The 18181-nt window shown below is 39.3% G+C and overlaps 1 protein-coding gene across 1 annotated transcript in view; it reads left to right on the plus strand.

Annotated features, from left to right (window-relative positions):
• The first annotated feature begins 14252 nt into the window (after positions 1-14252).
• LOC107554739 (gastrula zinc finger protein XlCGF52.1-like) overlaps positions 14253-18181 on the plus strand; it is a 7137-nt gene continuing 3208 nt past the window's right edge. The window contains exons 1-2 of the mRNA XM_016237334.1: positions 14253-14325; positions 14763-14897. Of these exons, the coding sequence (XP_016092820.1) occupies positions 14813-14897 (85 nt within the window). The 5' untranslated portion in view covers positions 14253-14325; positions 14763-14812. The remainder of the gene's footprint in view (positions 14326-14762; positions 14898-18181) is intronic.

Here is an 18181-nt window from a genome sequence, read left to right on the forward strand (position 1 = left end):
CCCCCCCCACCTACAATCCCTGCCGGTACGAGACTCAAGAAATTTCCATTATTCATAATTACATTTGTACATTTTGTAAATGTTAAACAAAAAACACTGACTATACTTTACAACAAAAATTCTAGATTGAAATAAATGTAATAACATCTATGAAATGTGTACATTTTGTGATTTATAAACTACAGGAATTCTAGACTGAAAGAAATGTAAATATGAAATTTGTATATTTTGATTTATAAACTACAGGAATTATAGATTGAAAGAAATGTAATAAAACCTATGAAATTTGTACATTTTGTGATTTATAAACTAAAGGATATCTAGGTCGAAAGAAATGTAATAAAACATTGGATTTCTTTTTGACAAATGTCATATGTTTAATGGTATGAATAATGCTAAACTTATACTACACATACTTCTTAGTAACAAAGCAGATAACAGCTATATTTATATTTACATTTCCCTAAACATCAACAACATTTGAGCAAGCTAATGGTAAGTGAGGTATATGACTTTAACATTAAAGGGGTCATATGATGCGATTTCAATTGTTCCTTTCTCTTTGGAGTGTTACAAGCTCTTGGTGCATAAAGAAGATCTGTAAAGTTGCAAAGACTAAAGTCTCGAATCCAAAGAGATATTCTTTATAAAAGTTAAGAGTCAGCCACACCTACCTAAAACGGCTCGTTCTAACACGCCCCCACATATCTACGTCGCTCTGTGGGAAGATTTGCATAACGCCGCCCAAATGTTAACGCAAAGAAAGAAGGCGTAACTTTTAGTCTCACTGTAGTTTTGTTGTTTCCGCCGCCATGTCGTGAAGGTGCTATGTGCTTCGTTGTGAAAGCGAAACTACTTTGTTTGGTCTTCCAAACGAGGACGATATCTGCTTTGTCATGCCTGGAGCTGATCCGTGCTTGTCACTGAGGAAATACTACAACTTTGCGCTGTGGATCGCCGGATCGGCTTTCACCGTGGACGAAGCGGAGTCCAGCCCGGGGTCGTCACATGTCCTTTCGGACACTCCTTCATCAAAATCGCCAGCCGCGCCGTTCTCAAGCCCGCCTCCTCTGCTCACTCTAACCCTCCCGCCGTTCCTCACTCTAGCCGCCGGCCTGTGTGACGCTGTTTCGTTGTGAAAACAAAACTACTTTGTGTGGCCTTCCAAAAATGGACACGACTAGAAATCAGTGGTTAAGTTGTATTTACAACACTGTTCCAGAACACTTCAACCCAAATATTCGGATGTGTGCAGCACATTTTATGGAGGACTGTTTCCTGGAAGAGTAAACTACAATGCCGGCTGTTCTGACTCAAAGACTGTAAGTACGTCTTTTATATTTAAAGAGTTTTTATATTTTATATATTTAAAGCGAGTTTTTTGGGCAGTGTAGGGCTTGTTGTTTGTCATTTCTCCGATCACAAATGCAGACATGGGCTGCGTCCGAAACCGCCTGCTTCTCTACTATATAGTAGGCGAAAAGCAGTAGCTGAGCGAATAAGTATGTCCGAATCCTTAGTATTTATAAAAGAGTAGGCGAGAATTACCTGGGTGACGTACTAATTCTCGCGAGAATCGGACACGCGTCTACTTAAAGTGCGTCATAATCGAACATGACGGATAATTTGGATGAGGGTGTTTACAAATTATTTTAAATTTGCATCTGTTGAACTACTTTAGAGCAAATTGTTGAAAGTGTAAAGATGCTAAATGGTATAGTATAGTTGTGATGTTGCTGTATAAACATGTTTTATTATGTATAGCGAACAGGGGGCTCCAGGAAGCACACGTACATCTCCAAAGTAGATTTACGTAAATTTTAAACCATATACATCTTAAATATGATTACTAAATGTCTATTTAATAATAAATATAAATAATCTATTTTATTTGTTCATTAGTACTGTTGAAAAATTGAGGAACATTTGTGTTGGATAAAAAGCTACTTAACACTACTTAATACTTTTGAGCACACAAATCTCAGAGGTAGCTTGACTCTTGTCTGGATGTTACAGGGACAGATGAGCACACACGTCTGCTTATCCGCTAGAGAGCGGCTAATGAAGACCTCTTCACCAGAAAGCGGAATGCTGCCATCAAAGGCTAACTAAAATCAACTTTTGTGTTCAGAAAAACAAAACAAGGATTGAACAGTGAGGTGAGTAAATAATGATAGAATTTATATGTTTGGATGAACTAGCCCTTTAAACCCCCCAAATAGAAAAAGTAGTACCTTGAAAAAAATTAACTTTAAGAAATAAGCAGCTTTATTGAGTGTTTCTACCCAAGACACAAAAAAGGATTTACAAAAATCACATTTATCAGACACTTTTATCCGAAGTGACTTACAGTGGTCTTATTACAGGGACCCCAATCCCCCAGCAGCCACCTGGAGTAAAGAGCCTTGCTGTAGGACACACTGATGGTGACATCTGCGGAGATCGAACCAGTAACCTCCTGCTGACCAGTGCAGTGCTTTAGCCCACTACATCACAGAAGTAATGAAGCTATGATAAAAATTAGCATGTAATTGTAAACATATAAAATGAAATGCTGACAACATTAATTGTAAAATGTTTTTACTCTGTAGTCGTGCTCATGGAGAGCAGGCACACAAATGTTTGGAGCAGACACAGCAGCAGCCAGATTGTCCTGCATGTGTTCACCTGCTCTTGCTTCAAGATTGTGTGGTACGGGGGGCCTCATCCTCTCTGTGCACTCAGACAATGATAGCCTCGATGTCCCTTTCTCATCCATGATCAGATTCAGTCTGACTGCAGCAGTGAGGGACGTGATGGACGGCAGAGACAGATGAAGGTGGACACAGTGGTCAGCTGCTTCATCAGAATAAAGCTGTGTTGAGATGCAGTAGATGTGGGGTCACCGTCTGTAAATACATGATTATTAGAACAATATGTTTGAATAAAGCTTTGTTTCATGTGTTGATGACTTGTATTTATTTATTGTCATGGTTACTTTTATTTATTATTTTACTCATTTATTCATGTTTCCTGTTGTCAGTAAATAAAATATAATTGTTTCATTAACTTGTGCATTCATTATTTGACTGAAAATTGAGATGTATTCACCTTGGCTGCGTTTGTCTAGTGTGTAGTCATGCATAGTCTTCTCCAAAGGCGAGATCTTCTAGCAGCTGATCGACGTCTGCTTCGTGCAGATATTACAAAAATTGCAAACGCTGAGGAAAACTGTACTAGGTAGAGTTGTGGAGTTACTGATGCTATGAGGTGTTAGTGCACCTGTCCATCTTATGTTCTTTTTTATTAATACTGCAGAACTTATAATTACATACAAGCTCAGGGAAAGATGGCTATGTCTTAAACAATGAACAATCATAATGACAAACAGCAGAAAACATAAATATAATGGGTTTGCATACATCATAGTATGAGATTATACACAGAAAAAAGGCACAATGACAAGGTTAAATATCTTTGAATAATCATAATATTCATATAATCAATGCATCAAAATTATTGCATTTGTTGTTGTTGTTTATAAGCCGGAGGGATGAAACGAGAGAGCTAAATTCAACAAGAAAAAGAGGAAAACAAAGGAGATTTAAGCCGGTTTTGTTTGTGGGTGAAAAATTGCTCATAAAATATATATATTCATGAGATAACAATTTTGGGTTATCGTAAGGAAAAATGATATATTTAAGGATTAAACTGTGGGTCATATTAGTTAGTAGGAGTTAAATATATAAAAATTTTAATCAACCCAAAATGTATTGGTTATACAATCACAATAAAAGGGCAGCTGTTTCTTCAACAAGACCACAAAATGAGGACATTTCATAAACATCAAAATATTTACAGAGAGAAATTCAAAGCTGTGGAAAATATAACTAAACAAACACGTCAACCAACAGTTTATTATAGTTTGAAAATGCTAACAATAGGGATGGGCGTATCGATCCGAAGTATCGATATATCGATACTGACGCGAGTATCGAAAGTATCGATACTCAGTATAACAATTTTTATGACTGCAGAAAATGTTAATTCAGTATACACATTATCCCAGCGGTTACAATTGTGACTGACCATAAAATAAAAATTTTCACACACTTTTCCCAAAAATTTTTTAAATTATTTCAAAGGGTTGAAATAATGACGCATCACTTGGATATTTTCATGTCTGGGAAATATTTGGGATTAAACGGGTTAAAATGCGTTTTAAACAAAGTTAAGTGGTTTTTTTTTTTACCCATTTTACTCTTAGTAATTTAATACATTTCATAATTTAAAAGTTTAGTGCAGAAGTATCGAATCGGTATCGATATCGACGATACTGCCTTGAAAAATATCGGTATCGTATTGAAAACAAAATAAGGGGTATCGCCCATCCCTAACTAACAAGTACTGTAATTTGAGAGGATTTGAACTTAAAATCAAGCAAAACGTGTCCTTGACTACTAACCTGCATGCAATCAGATTTCAATTTCTGTACCGTCTCATCTCTAATTGTCATACCACTCGAATTTCATATTAAAGGGGTCCTATTATGCTCTTTTACAAAGTCTTGATTTTGTTTTGGGGGTGTACTAGAACATGCTCTCATGCTTGGTGGTTCGAAAAACACATTATTTTTCACATAATTTACATTATTAAAATACCTTTCTCCCCATCCTGGCACAAACGTTCTGGCTTTGATGAAGGTCCGCCTTCCGAAAAACAAAATGTGTTGTGATTGGTTAGCTGTCCCAGTGCGTTGTGATTGGCGAACAGCTTAGACGGTGTTTCAGTACTGCCACGCCCCTTGCTCCGTCTTTCAACAAAAGCTTTTTGGCGAATCCGGCAGGCAGTGTACTCCCTCATGTTGTGGAAGCTGTCCTCAGTAAAATGCGCAGCACACAATAGCATTATATATAATGGGGTTATAATGCTCAGGGACAGAGTTAAAAAATAAATTGCAACCACTGTTTCCTGACATCATCCGCTTTCAGAAGCCCAAACAAAGACGTTTGGGCATGGAGGTGAAAAAAACAGCGTTTCAGGCGGTCGCGCACCAGACGAGAAGTGCAGCGTCGCGTCGCGCCACATATTTAAAATTCAAATACTTTATTTTCTATGAGTGTAGGCACAACGCCATTCGCCGTCTGTCCGCAGCGCCCAGCTACGTCGTGTTGTACTTGTAAGAATTGTTCTAGACATGCCGAAAATTTGAAGCTACAGCACAGCAGCTCTTCTTCTTGGTTTTCTCTGATGCACTAACTCTGCATCAGCACTTCTTCTTCGTCGTCTCGTCTGATGCACTCACTCAACCAAGCGTTCTAACCACAACCTCGCCCCTCCCCATCCCCCAACCATTCGAATTTCTGTACAACTAAAGTAAGGCGATAGTTTCGAACACTGGCTGGTTATGTTGCTCAAATATTGATTTTGGATCATTTTTAACAAAAAAAGTTACGGACTGCAGCTTTAAGAACACAACTAAATCAGGGGAAGAGGAGACACACCTGGGATCAAATTGGAAACAATCAGGGAGCAGGAACAGGAAGATAACCAAATAAGGGCATAATTACACAAGAGGGAAAACTAGGAACACATAGGGAGGAAAACAACAAAACGGGAACACAAGTCTGACAGCCTCCATTACATATCTTTGTCACATCATTATAAGTGTTTGATCACCACACTTGAGTGATCATTGCAAAAACTGTGTTTATGTATATATATTCTGTTTATGTATATACTGTATTCTATATTTAGTACCAGGCAAAATTTTGGACACACAAATGGGAAGTGTGTCCAAACATTTGCCTGGTACTGTACTATAATATACACATAAAGAATATCGGCCAATATATCGATATCAGACTTTTTTTTAACTCCCTAATATCTGCTCTCTCTAATTCCTTTGAACCTCCAGTGGGGCACAGATCATCAACAAGGGTCCTCCATCGTGCTCTATCCTGGGCAGCAGTCTCAATCTGGTCCCATGAGAGCCCCAGCGTTTGCGCTTCGCTGACAACTGATCTCCGCCATGTTATTTTGGTATGCCCGCGGTTTCGCTTGCCCTTTTGGTTCCACTACAGTGCCTGACGAACAATGCAGGATAGGGGCTTTTGGAGTATGTGACCGAGCCACCCCCACTTTCTCCTTTTCACCTGAGTTTCCACTAGTTCTTTTTTTGTTTATTCCCATAGCTGTTTATTGGTGACTCTGTCCTGCCAGTTGATGCAGAGAATATACCTGAGTCATCTGTTGGTAAATATCTGCAGTCTATGTGTTGCCATCACAGGCATACAGCAATACTGACTTCACATTTGTGCTGAAGATACAGAGTTTCATCTTCTTGTCGATGTGCTGGGATCTCCAGATGGGCTTGAGCATCTTGAACGCAGCTGAGGCTTTCCCGATTCTTGCTCTGATGTCTTGGTCCGTTCCACTCTCTTTGCTGACTATACTGCCCAAGTTCAGTGCCACTTTTTTTCACACTTTGTTATGTTGCTGCCTTATGTTAAACTACTTTAAATTACTCCCCCCCACATCTATCTACACTCCATACACCATGGTAAAGCAAAAAAAACAGGTTTTTAACATATTTGCTAATTTATTAAAAATAAAAAACTTAAATGATTCCATTGCATAAGTATTCGTATCTGGGACAGTTGAAATTTAGCTCAGGAGCATTAATATTGCTTGTAGATGTTACTACCCTTCGAGTGAAGTTAACCTGTGGCAAATTCAATTGAATGGGTATGATTTGGAAAGGCACACATGCCTTAATAAAAGGTCTAACAGCTGATAATGCATATCAGAGCAAAACCAAGCCCTGAGGTGAAAAGAACTGCCTGTAGACCTCAGAAACAAGAAAAAAGAATTCTGTTACCCTTAATGGAAGAAGTTTGAAATAACCAGGAATTTTCCTAGAGCTGGCCTCCTGGCCAAACTGAGCAATTGATGGAGAAGGGCTTTGGTTACCATGGTGACCAAGAACCTGATGGTCACTCTAGGTCACTGATCATATGTGGAGATGGAGATGTGTGGCAAGACTCAATCCTCTCTTCAGTGAAGACACAGGAAAACACACTCACAGACCCTCAGACTGTGAGAAACAAGATTCTCTGCTCTGATGAACCTTAATTCCAGGCATCAAGTTTGAAGGAAACCAGGCACTGCTCATCACCTGCAGAGTACCATCCCAAAAGTAAAGTGTGCTGGTAGCAGCCTCATGCTGTGGGGCTGTTTTTCAGCAGCAGGGACTGAGGGACTCATCAGAATAGAAGACAAGCTCAGTGCACCAAAATATTGAGATAGCCTTAATGAAAACCCAGTCCAGAGCATTCAGAACCTCAGACTGGGCGGAAGGTTCACCTTCAGACTGTAAAGGTGCTTCCGCAAAATATTTAATTATTAGAATACTTATTTACTTTGAATACTTATGCAATGTACTTATTTCCAGTAGGGAGAGGACAATAAACATACAATTTCTCAAGAGCAATTTTTGAAGGGGACACAAATAATACAGCTAAAATTGTGCATGTAAGGATATGTATACACAGAGGAAAGCCTTACTACTATTAGTGCAGCAGGGAGATCGTGCCAAATTAGACACTTCAAGCTGTTGTGGTCGTGCCGCGACAGCGGTCATGTCCGTTGTAGACATTACTATCCATCAAGCAGGTAACATTATTATTGCTAACATAGTGGACTCATCGAAAAATACATTGGCATTATCTGTATTAAAGAGAAAATAATCACTTCACGTTTAAGTGAATAAAATAGCCTCGACAGCCGAGTTCCACAACTATTGACTTTGTTCTCGCTCACCAGACTTGTGTACAGCGTTTCCAACTGCTTTCAATTGAAAGTAGCTAAAACTGGTAGCTAAATCTCACTAGATGACATCATGATGGCAAATTCATTGATATATATAAAGATGAATATAGATCAGTGGGCAAGAGAACTTAGATAAGGTTTGTCCAAGAAGTTGCTATATTTGTCCCTAAACTTGTGAAAAAAGTCTCAAAAGGGGTGGGGAAGTCGCTAAATCTAGCTACAAAATTGCTAAATTGGCAACACTGCTTGTGTGTGTGCAGGTGATGCAGGGTTGCCAGGTTTTCGCAACAAAACCCGCCCAATTGCTACTCAAAACTAGCCCAAAACTAGCCAATGGTGTTTCGAGGGGGGGTTCCCTGGTAAAAATCACATTCCGGTGGGTAAAGCACACGTTTTTCGGCAGGGTTGCTCCGGTAAAATTCGCATTACAGGGGCTAAATATCACGTTATTGGGGTCGCTTCAACCCGCGGACATGAAAAACAATCGTTGTTAAAGTAGCCCAATGACGTGGCAACACTGAGGTGATGTAAAAGAGGAAAGCAGGCTTTTGGACCAAAGCACTGTGAGGCAAGGGAGGGGGAGACTTAAAATGTTTCTAAACTTAAAACGAATTTTGCCCTGGTTGCGTTTCTGAAAGAAATAGTAATTAGCCGGGCAACTAATGCTAATACTGGGCAACTAATCCAATAATCCACGCCTAAAAAGTTGAGTTGGAAGCGTAAGCACAAAATCAAATGAATGTGCCTGCATTAGTGCAGCACAGCAAGTAGAGAGAGATCAGAAAAACTGTCTGCTCACTATATTATAGCTTGCTATAAGAAATATGTGAGCCCATACACTTAATTGTTTCAGCTCAATGCAGCAGCGGAGCTTAACCCCTTAAAGCTCATATCTACAGCGTGTCACCTACGAGCTCCTGAGAGTCCGAGGCCGCTGTAGAGTACGCATCACCTTATCCGCAGCCGAAAAAATCGATTTGCGAGCTTCCGGAGCAGGGATCAGATTTGACTAATCCAGCGGACTCACTAGGCGCTCTCCTGATGAACGCTTGTGGTTCAGAAAAGAGTGAGAGAGAGAAAGGGAATTCTGTTTGCTCACTCTCCGTACACTTGGGCTCATCTGCGTCACCCCAAGCGTTCAGCTCTTGCGGCGCCTCGGCAACAGCAGAACTGGAACAGTGGGGGTTGAATAAACATCTCTCCTTCCTCAGAAAGAGTGAGCCCAGAGCGCAACACTTACAAAACACAGATTATCACAGATACAACACTAGATATAAGCCGCGAAGCGGTCTTCCTACCTATTTCATAGTGAGTCCATGATGAACCTGTAGCATGCATCCATACACTTAAAAAAACTCATTTTTTCTGCCTTAGAACAGTAAACTGCTCTATAAAATATTTGGGTGAGAACTAGTCTTTAATAAGCAAACAAAAATCACAATAAATTGTAATATCAAGTCGCAATAGTAGGGATGTAATGACTACCGGTTTGACGATAAATCATGATAAAATTCCCCACGGTTAGTATTACCGTTTCATCTTTTAATTATCATTAAAACCGTATTCGATTACCGTGATTTAACTCACAATAAATAAATACTGTCCAGCATAAAGCACCGTTTTAAGTAACAGTCTCACGCGCACACAGCACGCAGAGTAGTTTCGTTTTGTGTGAAAACAGGGCGGAAAAGCTGGGAGGTTTTAAAAGAGTGCTAAGGGAATTATAAAAATGAATATATGAATGAATTAATTATATGAATGTACCTCTGAAGGTTCTGACTGTCTTCAGAAACGATTTGATGGCATTTTGTTTTCATCTTCGCTCCATGTGATAGCTAAAGGAAGTGTTTTAATCGCAATACTGCTTTGTCCACGGAGGTTACGGGAAACAGCTTTTCCATAAGCGCCACTTGCTGTCAGCGAGTAGATTTACAGAGACTTATATTTACATTCAGCCTGTGTGCAGTTTCTGTCTGGCCAAAAACGGACCGAATTTGCATGCCCTGCTGTAAATTTTGACCTGCTGATGAAAAACAAGCTTATGTGGATTCTACACATTTAAACAATTCAGATAAGTTATCTAGAATTATTTATGGAGCAGATAAAATACATAGAATAATTTATCATTTTAACTTGTATCTTTTCTTTATTTAAAGGCTGAAATTTGAGGTTTACCTTTTCATGAAACTTTGTAAAAGCTTTATTTGAACATTTACGTTAGATATTTCAACATGCTATTAAACTGTTGTCAGTCAAGTTGCCATTTAAAATCTGAACATCATTGGTAATGTTACTGTTTTAGTGATTATGCAAACAAAAAGTCATTTTATTTGTTGTTTGTTGATGTTTAAATATAAAACTTGGTGAAGTGATTTATGTGTTGGTACTTTTTTAACATCTCCAGCACATTTTAACAATACCGTGATAATACTGATAAACGTGATAATTTCTTATCACGATTATAGTGACCAAAATTTTCATACTGTTACATCTCTACGCAATAGTTATACAATCGCAATACTAAATTATCACAATATACAGTAGCATATGAAAGAGAACAGGTTCAATTGGTGGAAGAATTCAATTGTAATGAGTCCACTGGAGGCGAGTTGAAAAAAACCCAAGTGTAGCTTTATTTAAATCCCAAAATTGACCAAACAATAAACAAAGACTTGACTTGACTTGAAATAAGACTCGACTTGGCATGGCATGGCATGAACAGACTTGGCGTAAACAAAAGCAAGAACTCACCAACAGAGGACTCATTACAGAATACTCGACCGAACCATGAACCCAGCAGTTTCACGCCTCCTCTGCCTTCGTCAAGGTGACAGGGCCATAGAAAAAAAATAGGACTATGTGGAGGAATTTTGTGGTTTGTCATCTTGTGGATTTTAATGATGTGGCACTCAAGGACATTTTTCGTTTTGGCTTGAATGAACCCTGTTTATGTCTTCCCGGAGGGAAAATTCACTGGTCCCTGGCTCAATACATTGACCATGCCTTGCTGCTAAGTGGTTCCTCATTTACTGTAGGAATTGCGGATGAGGAACCCTGCAATCCTGCAATACCCACCACAACAGAGCCTGCTAGCGTCACGCCTGCTACTCCAGAGGCTGCTAATGTCATGTCTGCTACTCCCAAGGCCTGCAAACATCATGTATGCTACTCCAGGGCCTGCTAACGACGTGTCTGCTTTTCCAGGGCCTGCTAATGACATGTCTGCTACTCCAGGGCCTGCTAACGACATGTCTGCTATGCCAAAGCCTCTTCATGTCATGTCTGCCAAGCCAGAGCCTGCCCACGTCATGCCAACCACTCGAGAGCCTCTTCACAAAATGGCTGCCAACCCAAGGACTGTTATAAAATGGCTACCACTCAAGAGTCTCATCCCATAATGGCTGCCAACCCAGAGACTTTGTACAAAATGGCCACCATTCCAGAGCCTTGTCATGACAGAACCTCACGAGGCAGCGGCGTCCACTTCTGAATTCTCTGCCTGTCCTGTCACGGCCAAGGAGGCTGTCTGTCCTGTCATGGCCAAGAAAGCCATTCATGAATTCTCTGCCTGTCTTGTTACGGCCATAAAGGCCGTTGTTAACCTCTTTATGCTCTCTGTTCCAGTCCCACCATAACCGCCGTGGTGGTTCCCTGCGCCATTGGCTCCACTGAAATGGTCATCTGCTCCACCGTGGGGATCTTCAGTCCGGTCTGTTTTACTGTGGGGGTCTTCAGCATCGCCGGCTCTGTCCTGGCTTCCTGCTCCACCAGTTCTGACCTGGCGGTCCTCAGCTTTGCCGGCTCCACTCTGGATTCCTGCTCCACCAGCTCTGACCTGGTGGTCTCCTGCTCCACTTCTCCACAGTCTACCACTGCACCATGGCCCAGGTCCCCCTCTGCTCCATTGTCTGCCTCTGCTCCACAGTCCTGGTCCTCCAAGGCTCCATGGTCCAGGCCCGCCTCTTTTCCATGGCCCAGGCCCACCTTTGCTCCATGCCCTAGGCCCGCCACTTCTCTACAGCCTAGTTCTACCATTGCCTCATGGTCCATGTCCACTATTGCTCCATAGCCCATGGTCTTGCCCACTGCTTCATGGTCCAGGCCATGATTCTGAACCTGTTCTCCTGCATGGGCCTGGCCCTCCATCCCTCTCCCGTTCTGCCTCCGCTCCACCACCCTCCTGGACTTTTTTGAGTTTTGTTTGGGTTGGGGTGGGTGTTGCATAAGGGCGTCAAGAGCTGCCCTTAGAGGGGGGGATCTGTCATGTCTGTTTTGGGGTTTTGTTTTATGTTCTTGTTTTCATGTCTTTTATTTTGTAATTTGATTCATGCTGTTAGTTTCATGCTTTCCTTGCCCTCATGTATTTCTGCCTTGTATATGTGTCATGTTCTGATTGGTTGTCCTAGTCATGTGTCTTGTTCCTCATTGGTTGGATTGTGTAATGTGACCCTCTTTGTTTGGTATTTATAGCCCTCATGTTGCCATCGTCTCCCATCGAGTATTGTCCCTGTAATCTGCTGTTGGTGAGTTCATGTTTCTGTCTGTTCAAGCCAAGCCAAGTCAAGTCTGTTCATGCCAAGTCAAGTCAGTTCAAGTTGGTTCATGCCAAGTCAACTCCACACTCCAGTCCAGTAGTTCGTGTAAATAATGTGCCAACCGCCATTAAAAGGAAAATAAGTAGTAAATAAAAAAAAATTAGTTAAAAAAGATACAAATAAACAAACAATACAAAGGGGTATAAAAGCTACCAGGCACTCAACTAGTAAAAAAAATGGCTACTGTAATAGCTTTTTCACTTAAAGGGGTCATATGATGCGATTTAAAATTTTCCTTTCTCTTTGGAGTGTTACAAGCTCTTGGTGCATAAAGAAGATCTGTAAAGTTGCAAAGACTAAAGTCTCAAATATAATTATAAAAGTTAAGAGTCAGCCACACCTACCTAAAATGGCTCGTTCTAACACGCCCCCACACGTCTACGTCACTGTGTGAGAAGATTTGCATAACACCGCCCAAATGTTCACGCAAAGAAAGATGGCGTAGCTTTTATTCTCGCTGTAGTATTGTTGCTGCCGCCGCCATGTCGTAAAGGCGCTGTGTTTCATTGTGAAAGCGAAACTACTTTGTTTGGCCTTCCAAAAGGTTGCTGGTTGCTGAGGAAAAATATCAACTTCCCACTGTCAATCGCCGGATCGGCTTTCACCGTGGACAAAGCAGAGTCCAGTCCGGGGTCATCACATGTGGTTGCCACAAGCCTCTGTGTGTTTCGTTGTGAGAGCGAAACTACTTTGTTTGGCCTTCCAAAAGAGGACATAATGTTTCTTTAAAGTGGGGCAGTTCCAACTTTGCAAGGACAGTCTGGTGCTTCTGACTCACAGCCTGTAAGTAAGTTTTTTTATATTTAAAGGATTTGCCACTGATGATTCAAACGCGAGTTTGGGCAGTGTAGAGTAGCACTTGTTGTTTGTCATTTCTCCGATCACAAATGCAGACATGGTTTTATGTTTACGCGGCGCAATACACAACGCAAAGCGTAAAAACACAGTATAAGTCATTACAATCAGTAATTATGTCCCCACTGGATGCAACAAATGCCTCGTTTGTAATGGGTTTTTATTGGTTTTGTCTCGTCGTGTCGGATACATGGAAACCATAGACTGTATGATGGAAACACAAGCTGTGTCTCATTTAGAAGGCTGCACCCTCCGGAGGTCGCATCCTCTGTAGGATGCATATACGAAGTGTCCTCAACCTAGAATTAAACGAGACGGCCTTCGTAGGACAGGCGGAAAAGGAAAAGAGGGGTGAAGCAAGAATTTTAAGCTCATTTTACAAATGAAGGCTACATTTATGAATAAAGAATTTAGCAAATCCACCCACATGAAAAAATACTATAGCAAATACTATAGTGTTTTTGAACTATACTATAGTAAAGTGTATTATACTGTATATATTATAGTATTTACAACACTTTGTTAATGAATGCTACAGCATACTGTAGTATTAACTATAGTGAACTGATCAATTGTAATAAATACTGTAGTATACTTTAGTTTTTTAGTAAACTGTAGTATAATATAGGCTATCCTATATTTGAAGAAAACTTACAGTATTGGGTAAAGTAATCTGTTTATATTACTATAGTTGTTATATAACCACAGCAACTTAATTTAAGTACTTTACTATAGTATGGTTCAAAAACACTATAGTCTTTACCATAAATTACTATAGTATTTTTTTTCTTCAATTTGACCTAAGGAATTCTCTCAATGGATGCCATTAATAATTTTGAAGTTAAGCTCTACTGCTTTAGGAAAAACTGGAAAAGTGAGGTAACTTATCGTTTTCAGCCCCTCCGGATCAAAATCTTAAAAAAAAGAAAAAAAGAAAGAAAAAAAAAAAGAAGTAGACTTGAGGTTCGGATGACGTCACTTAGCGCCTGAGGACTTTTATTTTAGTCTGTGAGTGTGACGTCATAAGGCTGCGCCGCACTGCCGCGTCTGATTCTGCTGAAGAAAGGTTTGTGTTTTAAGCTTCTAGAGTGTTTAAATGGAAGAAAACGTTCAGACAAATGCATAGCCTCTACAAGAACTGTACAACTAATGATTTAGTGTTGAATATAGCGTTGGAATGTTTTATCGAATATTAGCAAACGTTATGTCTTGAGTGAAGTCCGTCCACATTTGAGTTTTTCGGAAAACTTCGAGTCAGTTGAATCTATTTCGCAGAATGATTCTCTGTTTGGAAGCGCTCCAATCAATGCACGGCGACGACACCTACTTGTGAAACAGTGTAAATGCAACGAGAACACAAACATGAATGATCATTTACAGAACAGAACATGTTTTGATGAAAGTAGAATCTATTAATTGTAGTCTGCAAATATAATATTAGTTGGTATAATGTGTGTGTGTGTATTAAAGGCCTATATTAAGTGTCTGTGTCCAAATGTGCAGAAAAACTCTTGGTGAAGCAACTGATATTCACATGACATAATAGCATAAAGATGGCGTTTATTAAAGAGGAGAGTGAAGACGTGAAGATTGAAGAAGCATTCAGAGTCAAACATGAAGATACTGAGGAACAAACAGGTTGGTTTTCATTCTCAAAGCTGAACTCACTCATCTGATCCTTATTTTAATGTTGGCTTCTACATAAATTGGTAAGAACCTGCCGACTGTGCCCACACAGGGTATAACACTTGATATACCCTGTATATAACACCTGTTATACTTGTGGTGTTCCCCATCCAAAATAACTGGCCTACAAAAAAATGCTTATAAATTTCCTGTTACGTTATATTGCTACCAAATATTGGATCTTTGAACTGGTTTTGTTTCAAATAGCACAGCTGTATAACTTCTTGGAACTGATTGATTGTAATCCTCATTGATCTGAGCTTATGCATGCACCTCAGTTATTTGAGTGAATATTGCCAAAAGAATCTACAATACAAATAATTATTTTTTCTTAACTCAAAAACGGAGATGTATATGATCAGGTCAGTGAGGCTTATGACTAATCAGTGCCAAAAAAATAAAATATATATATATATATATATATAAACTGCTCTAATTAACAGTAAACCGGTTGACAAAAAGATTGAGAATGAGAGATTTACAAGCAGTTTTTAAAACGCTAGTGATTTTAGATTCATTGATTAATTTAGTGATTATAGTGATTTTGGTAAGTGATTTGTTTTTTGTTTTGTTTTGTTTTTTTATTCAGGAAAAATTGAACGTTTTGAGATAATAAACCTTATATTTGCCGTCCCTGGCACTTTAGAAAGCATCTTATAAATAACACAAAGTTCAATTTGATCTTGCCAGATTGATTGATTTGGAATTGTGCAGTACCTGCGAAAAAACAGTAAAAATAAAATAAAAATAACACTTGCTTTTGTATTTTTAGGAAATAAAGATGACCAAATTGTGCATAATTTGTGTTTATGTAATAGCTGTGGTGGTGGTTACAGCATATATCTCGGACTACTTCCATATGGCATCCTTCCATTCCATATCTGTTTCATTTTCGGAAGGTGCGATGATGGGAATATGCGCGTCATCAATGCATCCAGCCACACTGGAAATTCTAAAGGAAATTCTAATTATTGGGTTACTTCCAGAGGTCGCCGCAAGATGTTATCAAGTGAACGTCAGCGAGGCACACCTTCGTTACTGCTCTGCATACAGTGGCCATAATGTGCTCTGCATCCCCCGATATAGAAAACTACCAAATAAATATGCATGTGGATATGGCACCAAAAAATTTAACTCCCTACGAATTCATCTGCCATCTACAGTATAAAAGGACATGCCATTTTTGTCACTTTGACGGTGTCTGGTGTTTGAAGGGGGGAGGTGGGGGAAACAAAAAATAATCTTGTTTACATTTGCATTAGGATGATTTTTTCTTACCACTTAAATGCACTTGTTTCCCCCCCAGGAAACAAGAATAAACTTAGGCTATATCATTTTTCTTATATAGAAAATGCATCATGATTTAAGAATTTTTAGATATTTGTACTTGAAATAAGACAGAAATACAGCATTTTTGCAGCGTGAATGAATGAGGTATTTAAACATCGCTTACGCTTTAAAAGGGGGAGGAGACTGTAAGAAACTCTGGGTTTACTTATGGGCGTTTTCTGACTTGGGACAGGACAGTATTGGGTGGAGAGAGAGGGGGGCGGGATTGGCAAAGGACCTGGAGACAGGAATTGAACTCGGGTCACCGTGAGCGCAGTTGCACTGTATGTCGGCGCACTAACCACGAAGCTATTGGCACCGACATGGTCACTTTATTTTAAGGTCCAACACTCACAATTAACAAACCCTTAACTATGTAAGTAAAGTAATAATAAATTACTAATTTGCTGCTTATTAATAGGTTATAAGGTTATTAAGTTTAGGTATTGGGTAGAATATGGTCATGCAGAATATGTGCTATATGAGTACTAATAAACAGCCATTATATTGGCAAAGGACCTGGAGACAGGAATTGAACTCGGGTCACCGTGAGCGCAGTTGCACTGTATGTCGGCGCACTAACCACGAAGCTATTGGCACCGACATGGTCACTTTATTTTAAGGTCCAACACTCACAATTAACAAACCATTAACTATGTAAGTAAAGTAATAATACTATTACTAATTTGCTGCTTATTAATAGGTTATAAGGTTATTAAGTTTAGGTATTGGGTAGAATATGGTCATGCAGAATATGTGCTATATGAGTACTAATAAACAGCCATTATGTTAATTATAGGCATGCTAATAAGCAACTAGTTAATGGGGAGAATTGGCCCCTATACTAAAGTGTTACCGAAAGCATCACTGATTATAATGGTTTCTATAGTATTTTGTCGCACCACTCACATCTGGTGTAGACATGGTGTAAGTTCTGGCAGATATTCCCTAACCTTAACATTCTTCTGCACACTAAACACAAAACTGAATTTTTTTTTTAAAAAACACCTGAAAACTGAGGGCACGCTTTTTCTAATATATTATAATAAATTGTTGAGTGATTAACCAGTTTTCCTCAGTCAGGCTGAGTTTTTTTTTCAGTCAGCTTTAAAGTTTTTTGGACATGTCCTAAAGAAAGCGAATAATTGACTAAAGGTACTGAGATCACAGTTAACATCTTTTTCGGTAGCTTAGTGGGTAAAGGATCTAGTGAACATGTTGGTTTTAATACATTAAATGTCTTTTTTAAGGAACACTAAACACAAAACTGAATTTTTTTTTAAAAAAACACCTGAAAACTGAGGGCACGCTTTTTCTAATATATTATAATAAATTGTTGAGTGATTAACCAGTTTTCCTCAGTCAGGCTGAGTTTTTTTTTTCAGTCAGCTTTAAAGTTTTTTGGACATGTCCTAAAGAAAGCGAATAATTGACTAAAGGTACTGAGATCACAGTTAACATCTTTTTCGGTAGCTTAGTGGGTAAAGGATCTAGTGAACATGTTGGTTTTAATACATTAAATGTCTTTTTTAAGGCACCTGTTGTATCCGTTAGTTTTCTTCTGCTCTGGAAGTCTATGGCAGCCCATAGAACCGCTTGTGGGAAAGGTATACAATTTAGCACACAGATAGAGGACAGTCTTAACCCTTTAGGCGCCAGGGTTTTTTTTGGGGAAAATGCAGGATTTTGACATCAAGATTTCAAAAGTTTGTGGCTTGAAAGGGCTTAAAGATAGAGATCTAATGTAAATTAGAAAAATGTTGGGCATGACCGAAAGTTTATGTGGGGTGTATGCCAGGGTTTTTTTTGGGGAAAATGCAGGATTTTGACATCAAGATTTCAAAACTTTGTGGCTTGAAAGGGCTTAAAGATAGAGATCTAATGTAAATTAGAAAAATGTTGGGCAT

Source organism: Sinocyclocheilus grahami, unplaced genomic scaffold, assembly GCF_001515645.1.
Source record: "Sinocyclocheilus grahami isolate Dianchi unplaced genomic scaffold, SAMN03320097.WGS_v1.1 scaffold512.1, whole genome shotgun sequence".
In the NCBI taxonomy this organism is placed as follows: Eukaryota; Metazoa; Chordata; class Actinopteri; order Cypriniformes; family Cyprinidae; genus Sinocyclocheilus; species Sinocyclocheilus grahami.